We start from the raw sequence: 15,026 nt of genomic DNA, 5'->3' as shown, positions 1-15,026 counted from the left end.
GTTTTCGAGCTACACTCAATATACGAAGGAGCTCCAATCAGTTTCTTCATCTCCTCTCCCTTTACACAAAAAAGAAAACTAGAAAATCAATCTCATAGACAAGTAAACAGAGATTAGCTTTTGAGGAGAAGCCGCAGTATTTACCTGAGCACTGGAGATGGGCACTGCACCAGCATGGTCCATAAAGAATTGTTCATCATCACGAAGATCTGCACATGCAGTGTTAAGTTGAGTCGTTCATAGGGTTACAATATTTAGTAGTAACTAATGATTGATGACAATGAGTGCATGAGACTGAATGCACAATCACCACAAGCATTCCATGAAGTAAGATGAGAACCCTATACAACATTCACTGAATGCAAGCAGTACATGGCCAATTATTGATCAAAGCTACTAGTTCGGTGACATACAATAATATCAGCAATACTTTGTCCTCGACCTGAGACCCTGACTCCCTAAGGCACCAGAGCATACACCATTACAACTAATCATGACAAGATAATAAAAGAACTTACCAAGCTTGGTTCCAACAAGAATAATTGGAACACCAGGTGCATAATGCCGCAGCTCAGGAATCCACTGAAACCGGAAACACAAAACCAAATCAATCATCGAAACACCAATGAAGACATTGTATAACAAAACTATTGCAAAACAACTATCAAAGAGTTGAACCTTTTTGGCGACATTTTCATAGCTGGCTTTGCTAATCAGAGAGAAAGCAAGTATGAAAACATCTGCACCTCGATAGCTCAAGGGTCGTAATCTATTGTAATCCTCCTGCCCTGTTTACACAACGATCATATACAACTCTCTCTAATTAAAAAAAAAAAAATCATAGTAATAAAAAAGGAATTCAGATATACAAAAAGGAGAGTGGTGAGAGATTAATCACCTGCGGTGTCCCACAGGGCAAGGTTGACTGTGCTTCCATCCACCACAACATTAGCGCTGAAATTGTCGAACACAGTCGGCACATAGTCCTGTAAAACGAAAGCATGTGAGAGAGAGGAAAAAGAAAGAGCGTGAAATTACGAAAATGGGACTGAGTGAATGAGTGACTGACGGTAGGGAAGGTGTTGCTGGTGTAGGAAATCAGCATACAGGTTTTCCCGACGGCGCCGTCGCCGACCGTCACGCACTTTATGAACCTGGAGGCGCTCATTTTCTTTCACAGCAAAGAAGTAGCAGCAGCAGATCTTAACCCAGCTCAAATGGTTCTTCTCTTCCTGCTTAGTGTTTCTACTTGGTGAGAAACCCTGATTGCAGAGAGAAGCCCTAACTGGTAGAGAGAGAGAGAGAGAGAGAAGAGCAGCTCTGAGACTCTGAGAGAGTCAAGGGGTCAAATTGTGGTTGAAAAGCTGAGCGACCTAAGCTAACTAGACAGTAGCAAAAAACCAAGCAAAGTCTCCTTTTTCCTTTCTTTCTTTCCCCGTCTTGCCCTTATTGGGATATTGAAGCCGAGATAAGCTTCTCTTGTCCAAATTGTCCCGGACTCCCCCCTCCAGTTTCTTCACAACCTCAAATCACCGGTCACTGTAAAATGCTCATGCGTGCATTACGACAGAATGTCTGACCACTTTTAAGTTTTAACTTCTCGACTCGAAAGCAGGTGATTTTAGATCTAACAGTTTTAAGATTTATCAAATATAATGCCTGATATTCCAAAATCAAAATTATGTATGATTTTTGTTACGAATTTCATTGTCACCAAAGGCAGTAACTTTGTAGAATAGTTTCTGTCTGTCAAATAAATACAATCAACTATTTTGTATCGTCCCAAGTTCCCAACCCTACACAAATATACCACCAGCATCAAACATATCTTTCACGGACTGTAGAAAACCCTTCAAACTCCATCCACCTTCAAACTTAGAAATGTCGGGCCAAATGAATAAGAAAATGTAAAAATGAGCTTCGCTCCAAGAGCAATAATGGCACAAAACCTCCATCTACAACTTCACCATCCTACTAGTTGCTTGTCCTATCAATTAGAGAAACAGAACTGTACATGAAGCTCTGGCTGCCACTTTGGTGCAGTGGCATTTTTGTGCCTTGGACTCATCTGGCGGCCACTCACCATCATTTCAACCCAAACAAATTTGCGTGTCCTCAAGTTTAAGCAGAAGACCTTAAAAAAATGAGTCTTTCACACCTTGATAGATGCATATTTTTCACCCATTGCCCCACCTTTCTGTTTCTGGAACTGTATATACCGCAACGTGCTGGTGAAAAATGCATCAGAGGTTGGTTTCACATTACTAGAGTCACTTTGCAACTCGTTTGTAATTAACTCCACCAATCCCTGAATTGCAGCACTGGTAATCTGGGGGTTTCCTTTCTCAAAAAAGTAGAGGTACCTGAGGCATTATTCATCAAACAATATGAGAACAAACAGAAGAAAGACTTCTATTTCGCAGAGTAAACCTACTTACTTGTTTAGTATTTCAACAAAGAGTGTCACTGGCCCACTGTTACCCCGAGTTACACTGGCCATTTGTTGAGCAGCATTTGCAATTCTCAACGCACGCTTTAAACAAAGCAAGACCCTGTAACAGAAAGCATTAGCGGTTGTGACTTTGATACAAGAAGTCAAGTATAATAATTGAATTTTGCTACATTTACCTTTCTCCATCTTTAACGCCATCCTGATCATCAACCCAAAATAGGTGTGAACATGCATAGACCGCTCTACATTGGTCAGGTTTCTTCAAAAGTTTTGCAGAATACTGACACAAGGAAGCGCATATGTTATTATGGGGTTTTATGACAGTCTGGAAAAACGATGAATCAAATAATATGATGGCGTTATTACCCCTGTTGCCTTGTGTGTTAAGGTATCCCTATTTTCAGTACCAAATACATTCATCCTCTGAAGAGCCCCAATGATGAGATGTATTGCAGTCACTTGAGCTTTGGAGTCCTATAATCAAGTGCATATTTATGCAGTAGAACTGTTAAGGCTAATGCAACACTGGATTTCTCTTTATGGAAATACTGAAAGCACAGAAGCCACTTGAAAATATATCTGATAAATTTAAATACAAGACTGACAAACAATTACCGCAATTTCTTCTTCATATAGTACAAATGCCTGAGTGAAGAATTCATAAGCAACAGGTTCAAGATCACAGTCATTGGCAGCCTATTATTTATGGAACAAAACCAGAAGTTAGTCTACAGCAACGACCTCAAACAGAATTCAAGGCTTTCTTTGATTAATGGTAATAGCCCTAGCTTCAAGGTTTGCGGGATATTGATATAATTAACATCAAAACAGGATATATGCACTCAACACAATTTAAACAGCAGGAGCCTGCAAACCACACTCTCCCTAAAATGTAGATGTGGCATACCTCAGCACAATGTAAGTACAACCTTAATGCCAGTTCAGGTGACGGAATAGAGGAAAGAGCTTCAATAGTCTGAAACAAAGCAGACAACATCACAATATGCAGATGGATGAGATCTCCAGTAAATGATGACCACACATAATGCAGGAAAAAGACAAGCACACAACATGTAAAACACTTTTGCCACTGAGAGAACTACACACATGGGTAACAGGAACACACAAAAGTAGATCGTTGTAATGAAACCATCGGATAACACTTCAAAAACCAAAGTCAACATAGATTACCAACTTTGTTTATCAATTCATTTACAGATCATCTTCCAAAACAAGACCTACTGCATCAATATTACAACAATGGAAGTGTGTTGATGTATAACCTGATTAAGAAACTGAAAAATTGTCTTCGGTGTGGCAGGCACATCTTCTCCAAATACCTCCCCTTCCTGGCCTTGCAGTTGCCTAACCAACTGGCACAACCAGCATGTGAGCTCTTCAGTATGACATCATTTTAATGAACTCCATTATGCATATAAAGATAAAATGAAATATAATAATGTGCCACAATGGAAGCACAAAGAGACATACCCCAAGTGTAGAAAATACAAGAGGAGGAACAGTAAAAGGTAAGCGTTTTGGCCCTCCATTCATTATATGCTTCTTTACCGTACATATGATCTGAAATTCATATAATTAGAAAATTAACGGAAGATACAATAACAGGACAGCCACCTAAACACATAAGTAATGAAAATCATTGCGTAGGATTCTTTGTCATTGCCATGATGCCCCATTTTATAACTGTTGCCTACCCTAATAAATCAAGATGCTTCTTTTCTTATGCATTAAAACTCTAATAAGACGATATACACAAGGTTCTAGACAATGATTAGCTAAATGCATAACTCTGCAATTCAGATATGAACTGATGCCCAATTCTGTCAAATGGTCAGAAAACCAATGGGATGTGGGCTCGTAAGAATATCATGTTCTGAAGAGTCTGACTCGCAGTGGGCTCTTAGGATTATCATGCTCTCATGACTAACAAAAGAAATTTCCAAATGGAGTAACATTACCATCAGGAAGAACACAAGAACCTTCCAAATACCACTTACCTTGAACATTTCTTCTGGATCATCATTATAAAGCATGTGTATAAGGCGAGCAACAGAATTTTGCTCATCATGAAAATCCTCTTCATCAAGCTGTAAGTATGAAATAGGAAAAGAAAGGAGAGAAAAACCTTAAGTGTCTAGAATGGATATAAAGATAGAATCAAAAGAAAACATGTAGAGACTTAAAGAGTATGTTACTGAGAGATAAAGGAATAATTATTTCTATTACAGTAACAATTGGGAGGTGAACCTCATCATCAGAAATACCATCCAAATCCTTGATCAGCCCTTTGATTAATTCAAACAATACCTCCACCTGGAAACGACAGATATAAGAAACTCTCTAGACGAGAAATTAATAAATAGACCAGACAGAAGAAGCAGCTACCTTATCAGCAGTTGAGATACAAGAGTCGTTTTTCATAATGCTTTGAATGATAACCATTGCCATGACTTTATTTGTTCCATCATCAAGGTGATCCATAACTCGAGGATAATTAGAAAGTGTGAGAGCTGTGACAATGTCATTGTATTTTTCCAATGGAGCGCTTAATAGTGCGACAACCTGCTTTATGGCTCTCTTGTCTTCAACCTTGGCGGATCCAGATAACTTCCTAACACATGCTCCCTGAAAGAGGAGAAGAAAAAGATACAAAAAGAAAAACCATCTCTTTTTAACTTCATGGTTTAGCATGGCCCAGATAATCATATGCAACTGAGATCTTGAAGAAGATACATCCCATATTGAGTGCCCATGGGAACAGACAAGTAGTCCAAGTCAAATAGCATGGGAAAGTTGGAAAACAGGACTCAACTTAGTTTCTTGCAGTCCTTACCAGTACTTGATCCACATAATCTAGACGATCAGGATGAACACGGAGTGTGAATGTAAGAAGAGAGACGTACAAAGATATGGCTCCAACAATAGGCATGTCAACTTGAGCTTCTATCACCTGAAATTTACATTAGCTGATTTATTATATCATGCAGTTTACACATAAAACCAAGAGTTTTAATAGTATACTGTCCATTATTACAAAACATTCAATCATGAGAGTAGATAGTAACAAACCACCTCTTTTTGCTTCGTTATCTCCCATCTGAGTAATTAATTTTCAAACCTCTTAGCATATGTTTGGGATTATATTAGAAAGTTCACAGAAAATTCTGATTTTTTTGGGCTTTTTAATTCTCATAGAAGAAAGAAACATAGTAAGAGCTTAGTTGAGAAGTAGTACTCAAAGTTACATTCTATCTTGATTATTACAGTTAACTTATCTTTTCATTCAAGTGGGCAAAATTGTACCCTTTCTTCCCAGGGAGTAGTTAAACAACAATGTATACCAGAATGTAGCAAAATATGTCTGGTATAATTTCAAAAGTTCGACCAAATTTAAACCCACAAGTTTACAATTCATTTTCAGCAATAAATAAACAATTATAACAGCTTAAATATGCTGAAATAAGGAAGTTTGGTATCTAGATTAGAACCAAACTTGATGAAAGGCAGCTTACCCTTCCAATAGCACTGCTTAATTTGGTGAAAGCTTCAACTTGAAGAAATTCAGGTAATACCTTGAACAAAAAAAGTACACAATCATCACCATGAAAGCATGCTAAGAAGAAGCAGCACCCAAATTGGGCCAAAAAAAAAAAGGCGGGGGTGGAGAATAGGGATATTACGACAGTTTTTAGATAACTCACATCTGTACTTGAAGCAGCATAATTTGATAACCTGTCCATTAATTGAGATAATACTGTCTTGACATCCACTGTTGGCTGCAGTTGAAAAGAATATCATAGAAGGAGAAATTAGTCAACAAGCTGCTTCATCTGGCAACTGAGAGGGATTTCGTTAAGTACCTGAAGCTGGGGGCAAGCACCCAATAACGTCTCTAGTGTCTGCAAGTGATACTCGTCTGGAAAGACCTGGATTAGGCAATCCATCAAATAAAACTGCGCCAGCTCATCTTTACAGTTGATAACCTGTGCAAACCAGGTGGATGGAATTTTGAAGAAAATTAGAAAGAATGCTGTATCACATAGCTCCATAAAGAAAAATGTTTAGAATTAACAAAAAAAATCATATTCAGAAGTTAAGCGGATTGAAGAACCTGCTCTAATACTCTGGGAAGAACAGTGTCTTTGTACATTTGAAGTTCCACACCCTCTATCTGACTCAGAACATGGAGATTTTTCCCAACCTATCATGGAAATTCGGAAATGTGCAACTTCAAATTAAGTTGTGTAATACACTATTTAATCTGCTAATAGATTCAGAACTTTGATATTACCAAATCACGAAGTTCGCTTCTTTCCTTTTCATGCTTCTCTCTCACCCGACCAGGTCCCTGCAGACCAGAAAGCCCAAACAAGGCCTCAACTCAGGATCTTCAAAGAGTATGAATGATTCATAAGCACCATAACACCTGCATGACCAAAAATCATGCCCTCATGACTCACTTTTACCTCTATGGCATGCAAGTACTCTGGTGCCGTGCGTGTCAAGATAAAAGAGCAGATAAAGTTTCATAGACATTGAACAGACCTGATACTGCATTCGAACCCAAAGCTTATTCATCTCTGTAAAATTCTGTAGCACGAAATCTACGGCATTGGTAACAGTGTCAGAACCTCTGCAAAGAGAGTGCAACATGATTCAAATCTAATGCATTCATATATCTTTCCAATCTCAAGCATAAATCGTTGATTATGGTTATCGGAAACAACGTCAGCCAACAAACGATTCTCACCCTTCATACTCGGAACCAAGATCGGGTAACTTATCTCTACTGACTTGAGAAAGATAACTCCTTAGAAACAGCCCACGAATCGGATGCTGAACAGCTCGACACATTTCCACAAGGTCTTTAAGCACGTCCTTGGCAGGTGCTTCCTTTGATTTAATGTACACAGATCCTACTGTACATAGGAGGTACCTGTTAAATACACAACAGGAACCTCATACGCACCGCCAATAACAATATAACTGAAACAACAAGCATCTCACTCAACAGCTCTATAATGCATTGTTTATTTCATATGGCTACAAAAAGAACAACTAAATAAACATATGAACTAGAATCTCATCGCAAAACTTTCAGTTCATTTCTCACTGCTGGTTCTGATTTCTTAACTACAACTACACAATATTCCTAACTAGAGGCCTCTAAAGAGTTTCATGATTTCAACAATGTAGCTCGTTATGAATTAAAGAACAGGTCAAGGGATTTTGACTTACAATCTCGGTAGAATGTTGCCGGCGTGCTGAACAAGCTCGTAGAGATCAATGATCGAGACGCCATGCCTGCTCTCGTCCTTGAAGAACATCTCCAGCTTCCTCAGCTCATCAAAAGCTCGCATATCTGCGCAAATCGATCACCAACACACAAAACACATTCAGATCAAAACTCCAGCCACAAACACCATATCAATCAAACCGAGCGAAGAGAAGGAAAAATTTACAGAGCTCGTAGTACTTGTGAGGCGAAAGCCTCGAGGTTCGGAGCTCGGAGAGCATCTGAGCCGAGTATTTGAGAGCGTCTCTGAGATTGTTCGCGTCCTGAGAAAGATTGAAATCGAAATTAGAATTTAGAGAGATTGGGAAATTGAATGAATCTAAAGAGGAAATGGGAGTACCAGAGCTCGATGCATGTAGAAAGCGTGGTGCTGAATGCCGGCGATGCCTTCGGCCAGCCATTTGTCCTCGTCTACGATTCCGTCCAGTATCATTCTCTCTCTCTCTCTCTCTCTCTCTATCGGTAATTTGGACGTTGAATTTGAGCTAGGGTGAGATGAGTTCAAGTCTGTGATCTGGCGTCATAGACTGATCGTTGATACAGGTCACCACGTCACGAACAAAATAAAACTGATTTCTGGTAATTTTTTCTGACAAACCAGAATATCCTTTCCGACCCGACCCGGCCTGGACTAGTGTACTTTGATTGGTTCTTATGTTTAGGCGGACACGATGCCTCTAGGAGGTCACACGTCCTGGTATTACTGTCATCCAGGTAAGTTTATTTTTAGATTTCTGATAAGATCCGGTGCATTATTGCTGGTATGATTGCATCCCCTTCTTTGTCTTTTTTTGTGAAAGATGAATTTTGGCTGAAATCCAACTTTTGTTACAACAATATCAATTAGACCCATATCATGACAAGTAAGTAAAGGGTATGGCTATTTCCACCCCATTATCTTCTTAGTTCACCTTACAATCATGTTTCAACTTAAATATTCCATGTTTGTCCTTAGATTTAAAAAAAAATGATAATAAAACAAAGCATATTTAGAAAAAAAAAAAATTGAAACAAACAAATTATAGCACACCTAATTTTATTTTTGGGCATTTTATTACTCTATTGGAATTTGTTACTGGTGTGTGAGAAAATTGAACAAGCTCTTTAATTGCATATTTGTTGATCCGAGCAAGTTCGCACCAGGTCGAAGAAACTATGATCGAGGAGTTTCACCACAGCCACCAACTCTCTCCTTCCTAGTATTCTTTAACCATTTCCATAGCCTTTCTTCTACATCTTCTAATCTAAAGGCCTTCATTCTTGGCCGTGCCCCTCCTTTGTTAGCTATCAATGAGTGTGAGTGTGTGACCTTGATTTAGAGAGAGAGAGAGAGTTACTTTTTTGTAGTCCCTTTTTGTTTTTTGTTTTTTCTTTTTCATTTTGTAGTTTCTACTTTCTATAATTCTTATAAAATCTTATTGAGGGTAAAACAAGAAATGTTATGATTAAAAATTGTATGTAGGGTGAACTAAGAAGACTGTTGGGTAGCAATAGATGCACCTGTAAGTAAATTATGTTGATAATGTGTGATTCTATCCGATTGGTTGTTTCATATAATTATCCTAAAGTTGTGTGGATGAAGACAAGTATAATAAAACTGTTATTGCAAGACGATTTCTCATTTCTTATACGTCAAGTACTTCGTCAACTTGAAAATCATAAATTTCTTGTTGTAAAGTTAGAAAAATATCCATTGACCAAATTCTTTTAATTTCTGATTCATTTCTAAACGACTCAATGTACCGAAAGTTACATCCAATGTATATCTAACCAAACGATAGATATTGTAATTAATGAAATTTTAAATTAATAGAATCTGGTCGTTTATAAATTTCTATATATAATTCGCGTGTAGCTATCTCCAAGAAGCTGAGATTTTCAGCAAGTCGAGTTGAGTCTCTCAAATTTACAATGAAGCGTGGTGGCGATGTGATAGGTAGCCGCTACCATGGTCAAAATGCCTATTAAGTTCGACCTGCCGAAGAGATTAGTCACATTAGGTGTACTTATTTGGCTGCAATATTCAGTAGTTTAAAACGGGGGGTTGGTCAGGTTGGTGGATTAGATGTGATTTGTATGCAAGAATAATAAGCCGTCGAGAATTTCAAAAGGATGAAGATCCGGGTCAACTTCCTTGTCTTGATTTTTGATAATATATAATGCAATACTGCTTCTGTTTGTCTCCGTTCTTGAAAACCAATAAAAGATGAACTTTCGGACAATATTCCAAATAATGTGCCTGAGAGTCTTCTATGATATACGTTAATATTTCTGTTAGATATTGTAAATTCCACAAACAAGTACAACGTGAAAATCATTTATCGAATAGTCAAGGTGGCTGAGCTCTGTTATTATATACATGTATGTAAGCATGAATACTATTGTGGATTACTATGCCGAGTATAAAAATTCAAGGACGCTGAAGCTAAAGCTTTTGAGTTTGCAGGTGTAAATAATGAGGACCAGGAAGAGGAATTCATCAATGGAATCTGATAGAGAGTGGTTAAGTTGCGATATGTCAGAATCAATATTTGGTTGGCCCCTTCAGAAAGTAACTGTTCCTATTGAGACTCGGGAAGCTTGTGAAAAGTCAGTTAATGATTCGAAGAGTTGGGAGGTTGAAGATGAATATGCATCACCTTTGTCAAGGATCGGTTGGTCTCTCCGTGTTGCAAATTCTGAAACCATGAGTACTCCTGCTAGAAGTTTCGAATCTAAAGAGATGTCTGTAGTCGAGTGGGTGATGGGACTTCCTAATCGAACAACGTTTGTAAATCTGCAGCTTGCTAAAGAATTGAAGTTCCTCGTTAAGAATGACTCACAAGGTTGCAGGATGTTTAGCTTCGCCGAAATTAGAACTGCAACATCTCAGTTCTCCTCAGGTCAGTTAGAATCTTCATTCAGTTGGTATCTATTTTCCTTCGTGTAGCTGCTTTTCTGAAGAACTGGTGTTTGTAAACAGAGAATCTTATTGGCGAGGGAGGGTGCAGCAGTGTATACAGAGGAGTTCTTCGATGTGGGAAATCTGTGGCAGTCAAGATTCTGAAAGCATACAAGGAAGCTTGGGATGATTTTTGCTTGGAAACCAAATTTGTGTCTTCAATCAAGCATAAGCATATTGCATCTCTCATTGGTGTGTGTGTGGAAGATGAGAATCTTGTTTTAGTATATGAGCTCCTTCCTAGGGGGAGTTTGGAGGAGAACTTGCATGGTAAGCAGTCTGCAGTCCTATATAACTTCAGTAGTTATTCCTTTCTATAAAAACAATTGAATTGAAGACTTAACAAAATCTGTATATATTTGATTTTGAAGCAGATTGTCATGATGGTTCTGTACTGCCATGGGCAGTGAGATTCAAGGTGGCAGCTGTAGTTGCGGAGGCTCTAAATTATCTACACAATGAGTGCCCCCATCCGATTATTCATAGAGACGTAAAATCTGCAAATATTCTTCTTTCAAGTGATCTTCAGCCACAGGTATATATGTCATGTTTTTCCCTACTTCATTTTCCTGCACCATACTGAAGATTTTAATGATGATATAGTTCATCTTTCCGATGTTTCAATGTACGCAGTTATCAGATTTTGGGCTTGCCATATGGGGATCAGTGGATTCTAGTTATGTAATAAGTAATGATGTGGTGGGAACTTTCGGATACATGGCTCCAGAGTATTTTATGCAAGGGAGGGTCAGTGACAAGGTTGATGTTTATGCCTTTGGTGTGGTTCTCCTTGAACTTTTGTCAGGAAGAAAGCCAGTCGATGTCGAGGCTCCAAAAGGACAAGAGAGCTTGATCAAGTGGGTAAGAACACTGACCTAGTCTGTCAATAAATATACCAATTTCTGTTCACTTCTCACATCCTAAAGCTTGTCACATTTTGTTGATTCAGGCAAGAAAGCTACTAAAGATTGGAGATCTTACAGCATTGCTGGATCCCAAGCTAAAAGGGGACTATGATATTGTCCAAATGCGTCGCATGTCGTCGGCAGCAAACCTTTGTACAAACCAGTCAGCTCACATTCGTCCAAATATGAGGCAGGTACTGAATCTCTTAAGAGGGGAGACAGATGCCAATGAGTCAGACTATCATGAAGCCGACGATGATAGTTTACTGGAAGCTGATTCGAATTCAGTGTCCGAAATGTCCGAGACAAAGGATGATAGCATTTCATCATCAAATTCAAAGGATGGTAGCATTTCATCATCAAGTTCTACCGATACAGCATCCAGTGCAGGAATAACTCCACGCTTTAAGTTGAGGGACTACTTATCTATACATGACCATCATTTTTGAATTTGGATTTTTGAATTTGGATTTTTGAATTTGGGATGCTTCTAGGGTGGTGCATATTCTGATTGCTTTGCTACCAGATCATTCTGTTGTAGAGTGAACAAATTACGTTGTATATGAGGTAATGAAAAGACACACAGGAGACTGTAGTGGAACAAATAATCTCCAGTGGATCAATTCCAACATTAAGCAGTAGCATAACAAAAAGAACACAATGATAAAAAATTATAATTACTTTGATAGATGTGAAATAATTCAATTACAAGAGGATTTCAAAAGGGCCATGATGCCTCTTCTACAAGAATAACTCAATCTTCTTGATGCTCAGTGGAACTATACGTACAAGCCAGACTATTTGATGCTCACCGTATACAAATAAGACTAAAAAAACTAAAATGGAACAGTAAAGGGTAATGCGGATAAGCCAGACTCAGGCAACCAGCGTGCCTGTGGCCAAAATGTCTGACTTGTATAACCTGACAACACCTCATTGCTAGCTTTGAATCTTTTAGAACCATGGCTATTTTCACGCTTTGTCTCAAAGAGCCAATCTTGATCACCATAATCATCAAGTACTGATTGAAGTAGAGGCTGAACCCAATTAACAATCAGGGACTGGTGCAGTACATCTTCCGCATGGTCACATGTCGACAACTTTTGGTCCGAAGTAGAAGCGGCTTTCTCAAATTCAACATTTGTCTGTGCACTAGGTGCATGAACAATTTCAGTCATCTTTAGATCTGTTTCGAAATCTGCCTTCCCGGAAGTAGGCTCAGAACAAGAGGCATCTGAGGACACTGGATCACTGCGCTTGGACAATGATTTAAAGCGAATGATGGTTCCTGTTTTAAGAACATATTAAAAATAAAGGTTAGGAGATACTAGATATTAATCAGCTTCAGGTAAGCTGACATCTAAATGAGATGAAACCAACAAACTCACTTTTCCGTTTTGCGCCGCTTTGGGTGCCATCAGACAAGTAAGACATGTTCTCAGACAAGGTTGGTAATTCATGTTCTTCTGTAATGTCACTTTTCTCCAGTTGATTAGATTCTACTTCTTGAGGATACCTTGCAATTGCATCCACTCCCCAAATAGTAGCGCAAGTAGATAACTCATCCTCTTTATGCCCTTTTCTATTCTGACTCTTCACCTTCTTCTCCTTCTTCTCTTTCTTCTCTTTCTTCCTATGTATCTTGGCTTTCTTCTCCAATTCTCTTGGGAGCTTTTGAAGCACCAGTATAAAAAGTGAATAAAGTCGGAAGAAAGAAATCATATATGTTCAAAGCAAAGAAGCAGAGATGCTACGCGGATTGGGATGGGTGAACAACGACAGATATGATTAATTTTCAATCATCATGCTTTGTGTTATAATGAGAACACAAGTGAGCCACTTCATGTTCAATTGTCTAATTGTCATACTAAGATCAAATATCACTTCTCAGAGATTCACAAAACTAAACCGTAAAAAAAAACTTAGAGCTAGCATGACTAAAGCATAGTTAAACATTTGATTATCGGACCAAAACATCAAAAACACAAAAACAAGGACCAAGGACATACCCCACAGTTTCACTGATACCAAGTTCATGTTACAGCACATTTTCAAATATTGATCTACTTTAGTCATCTGATGAAATCATTGACACTAGCTTTTTCTAAGTCTAGATGAAGCGTCAACTTCAGTGTTCAAATTCGAGTTTTAACCTCTCTCGATTAGCTTAAATCCTATAGAACAATCAAACCTAACTATTTGATCAATCCAGGATACCATACTTGGGGAACACAAAGCAGCTTGGCATGACGGTTCAAACCCCATCATACTAGGGAGATCCCTGGCTTATGTTAGCACAGCTAGGACCATATGAAGAATGAGTTCGACATATTCACAAAACCACCAAATCCCACACAATCATAACCCTCGAGTCCAATCTTAATATCAAAACATGATAGAATTACCCTCCATCCTATACAATAGCGGACCCTGAAAACTCGAATCCTATCAGAAAAACAGTTTCTATTCAACGAACACCTACTTGAGCAATTGGGTTATCGAAGCAATAACCCCACAAACCATCAAACTATAAATCACTCATCTTTAAACAGTTGTAAGATTAGGTTTTTCAAAAATCTATGAATAGATCTAGAGCCAATCTCAAACACGAAAACCCAATTCTACCAAGTAAGTCACAAAACCCACTCAATCCATATTCAATCGAATACAACGCAGACACATATTCACATGCTGTTGCAGAAAGAGATAGCCGTGAGAGGCCAAGTAAAAGCAATCAAAATTGCTCACACAAACCTTAATCGGTTCGAGCAAGGCCTCTCTATTCGCCGCCTTCACGGAAGGCGTGTACGGCAAGCACCGAGACATTTTCCGACAACGGCGAATTTCCCCGACTGCTATATAAGCAGTAACCACAAAATCCCCAAATTGAAAACCCTAGCAGAGCAAAACGCGAGGCTTGCAAATATAACAGAATGATAGTTATTCTCAACCGCACATGCTATATAAATAGATCTAGATTGACCGACTCCGCGCTTTCTCCATGCCAAAAATACCCTCGGAGATAGCTATAATTTACCGACTCATCCAAATCCTCGAGCGGTAGTACACCAAAGATTAAAATATCGGTATCAGTGTAGCTTGAAAAAACAAAGATATCGGATATATCGGTGATATCCGAAAAAAAATATCTGTATTTTGGGAATAATTTTTTTCTAAAATATTTAATTTATTAAATTTACATATAAATATTACGTACATTATTTTCATCTACATCCAGAATGAGAATTTAGGTGGTTGAAAAGACGCACTCTGGTCCACAAAAATACATTAGAGATAAATCAAAAAAATTTACAAATATTTCTTTAATATATCAGAGATATATCGACGATATCGGAGAAATATCAGAGATACAGTGGAAGATAAGATATTTATCTTTTTAGATATATCGGT

General features: G+C 38.3%; 4 protein-coding genes across 5 annotated transcripts; 1 reads left to right on the top strand and 3 right to left on the bottom strand.

The window, feature by feature from the left end:
• Positions 1-15: 15 nt before the first annotated feature.
• LOC101302518 (rac-like GTP-binding protein ARAC5-like) lies at positions 16-1,454 on the bottom strand. 2 transcript variants are annotated; one of them, XM_004291299.1, is made up of 5 exons: positions 1,070-1,454; positions 899-986; positions 679-788; positions 519-582; positions 16-59 (listed from the first exon to the last, which is right to left on the bottom strand). In XM_004291299.1, the coding sequence occupies exons 1-5, from the start codon at positions 1,166-1,168 to the stop codon at positions 16-18; spliced, it is 405 nt and encodes a 134-aa protein (XP_004291347.1). In that variant the 5' UTR covers positions 1,169-1,454. The 2 variants fall into 2 exon arrangements, with proteins under 2 accessions (XP_004291347.1, XP_004291346.1); XM_004291298.1 differs by lacking the exon at positions 16-59 and having other exon boundaries at positions 392-582.
• Positions 1,455-1,635: 181 nt separating this feature from the next.
• LOC101302227 (vacuolar protein sorting-associated protein 35B-like) lies at positions 1,636-8,221 on the bottom strand. Its single transcript, XM_004291297.1, has 22 exons — positions 8,110-8,221; positions 7,936-8,032; positions 7,712-7,835; positions 7,224-7,409; positions 7,019-7,106; positions 6,765-6,821; positions 6,585-6,674; positions 6,334-6,456; positions 6,175-6,249; positions 5,986-6,045; positions 5,307-5,423; positions 4,859-5,098; positions 4,721-4,786; positions 4,471-4,560; positions 3,944-4,033; positions 3,736-3,825; positions 3,360-3,428; positions 3,068-3,148; positions 2,819-2,926; positions 2,629-2,732; positions 2,439-2,552; positions 1,636-2,363 (listed from the first exon to the last, which is right to left on the bottom strand). Exons 1-22 carry the CDS (start codon positions 8,200-8,202, stop codon positions 2,153-2,155), a joined length of 2,373 nt encoding a protein of 790 aa, XP_004291345.1. The 5' UTR covers positions 8,203-8,221; the 3' UTR covers positions 1,636-2,152.
• Positions 8,222-10,205: 1,984 nt separating this feature from the next.
• Positions 10,206-12,217, top strand: LOC101301932 (proline-rich receptor-like protein kinase PERK14-like). Its single transcript, XM_004291296.1, has 5 exons — positions 10,206-10,651; positions 10,732-10,980; positions 11,085-11,245; positions 11,344-11,571; positions 11,660-12,217. Exons 1-5 carry the CDS (start codon positions 10,225-10,227, stop codon positions 12,062-12,064), a joined length of 1,470 nt encoding a protein of 489 aa, XP_004291344.1. The 5' UTR covers positions 10,206-10,224; the 3' UTR covers positions 12,065-12,217.
• A 60-nt stretch (positions 12,218-12,277) lies between these two features.
• On the bottom strand, positions 12,278-14,554 carry LOC101301639. Its single transcript, XM_004291295.1, has 3 exons — positions 14,370-14,554; positions 13,004-13,286; positions 12,278-12,903 (listed from the first exon to the last, which is right to left on the bottom strand). The coding sequence occupies exons 1-3, from the start codon at positions 14,439-14,441 to the stop codon at positions 12,452-12,454; spliced, it is 807 nt and encodes a 268-aa protein (XP_004291343.1). The 5' UTR covers positions 14,442-14,554; the 3' UTR covers positions 12,278-12,451.
• Between the last annotated feature and the right edge of the window lie 472 nt (positions 14,555-15,026).

The sequence above is a fragment of the Fragaria vesca genome, linkage group LG2, assembly GCF_000184155.1.
Source record: "Fragaria vesca subsp. vesca linkage group LG2, FraVesHawaii_1.0, whole genome shotgun sequence".
NCBI classification, from domain to species: domain Eukaryota; kingdom Viridiplantae; phylum Streptophyta; class Magnoliopsida; order Rosales; family Rosaceae; genus Fragaria; species Fragaria vesca.
The sequence above is the reverse complement of the archived record's forward strand: the minus strand, read 5'-3'. Positions and strand labels throughout refer to the sequence as shown.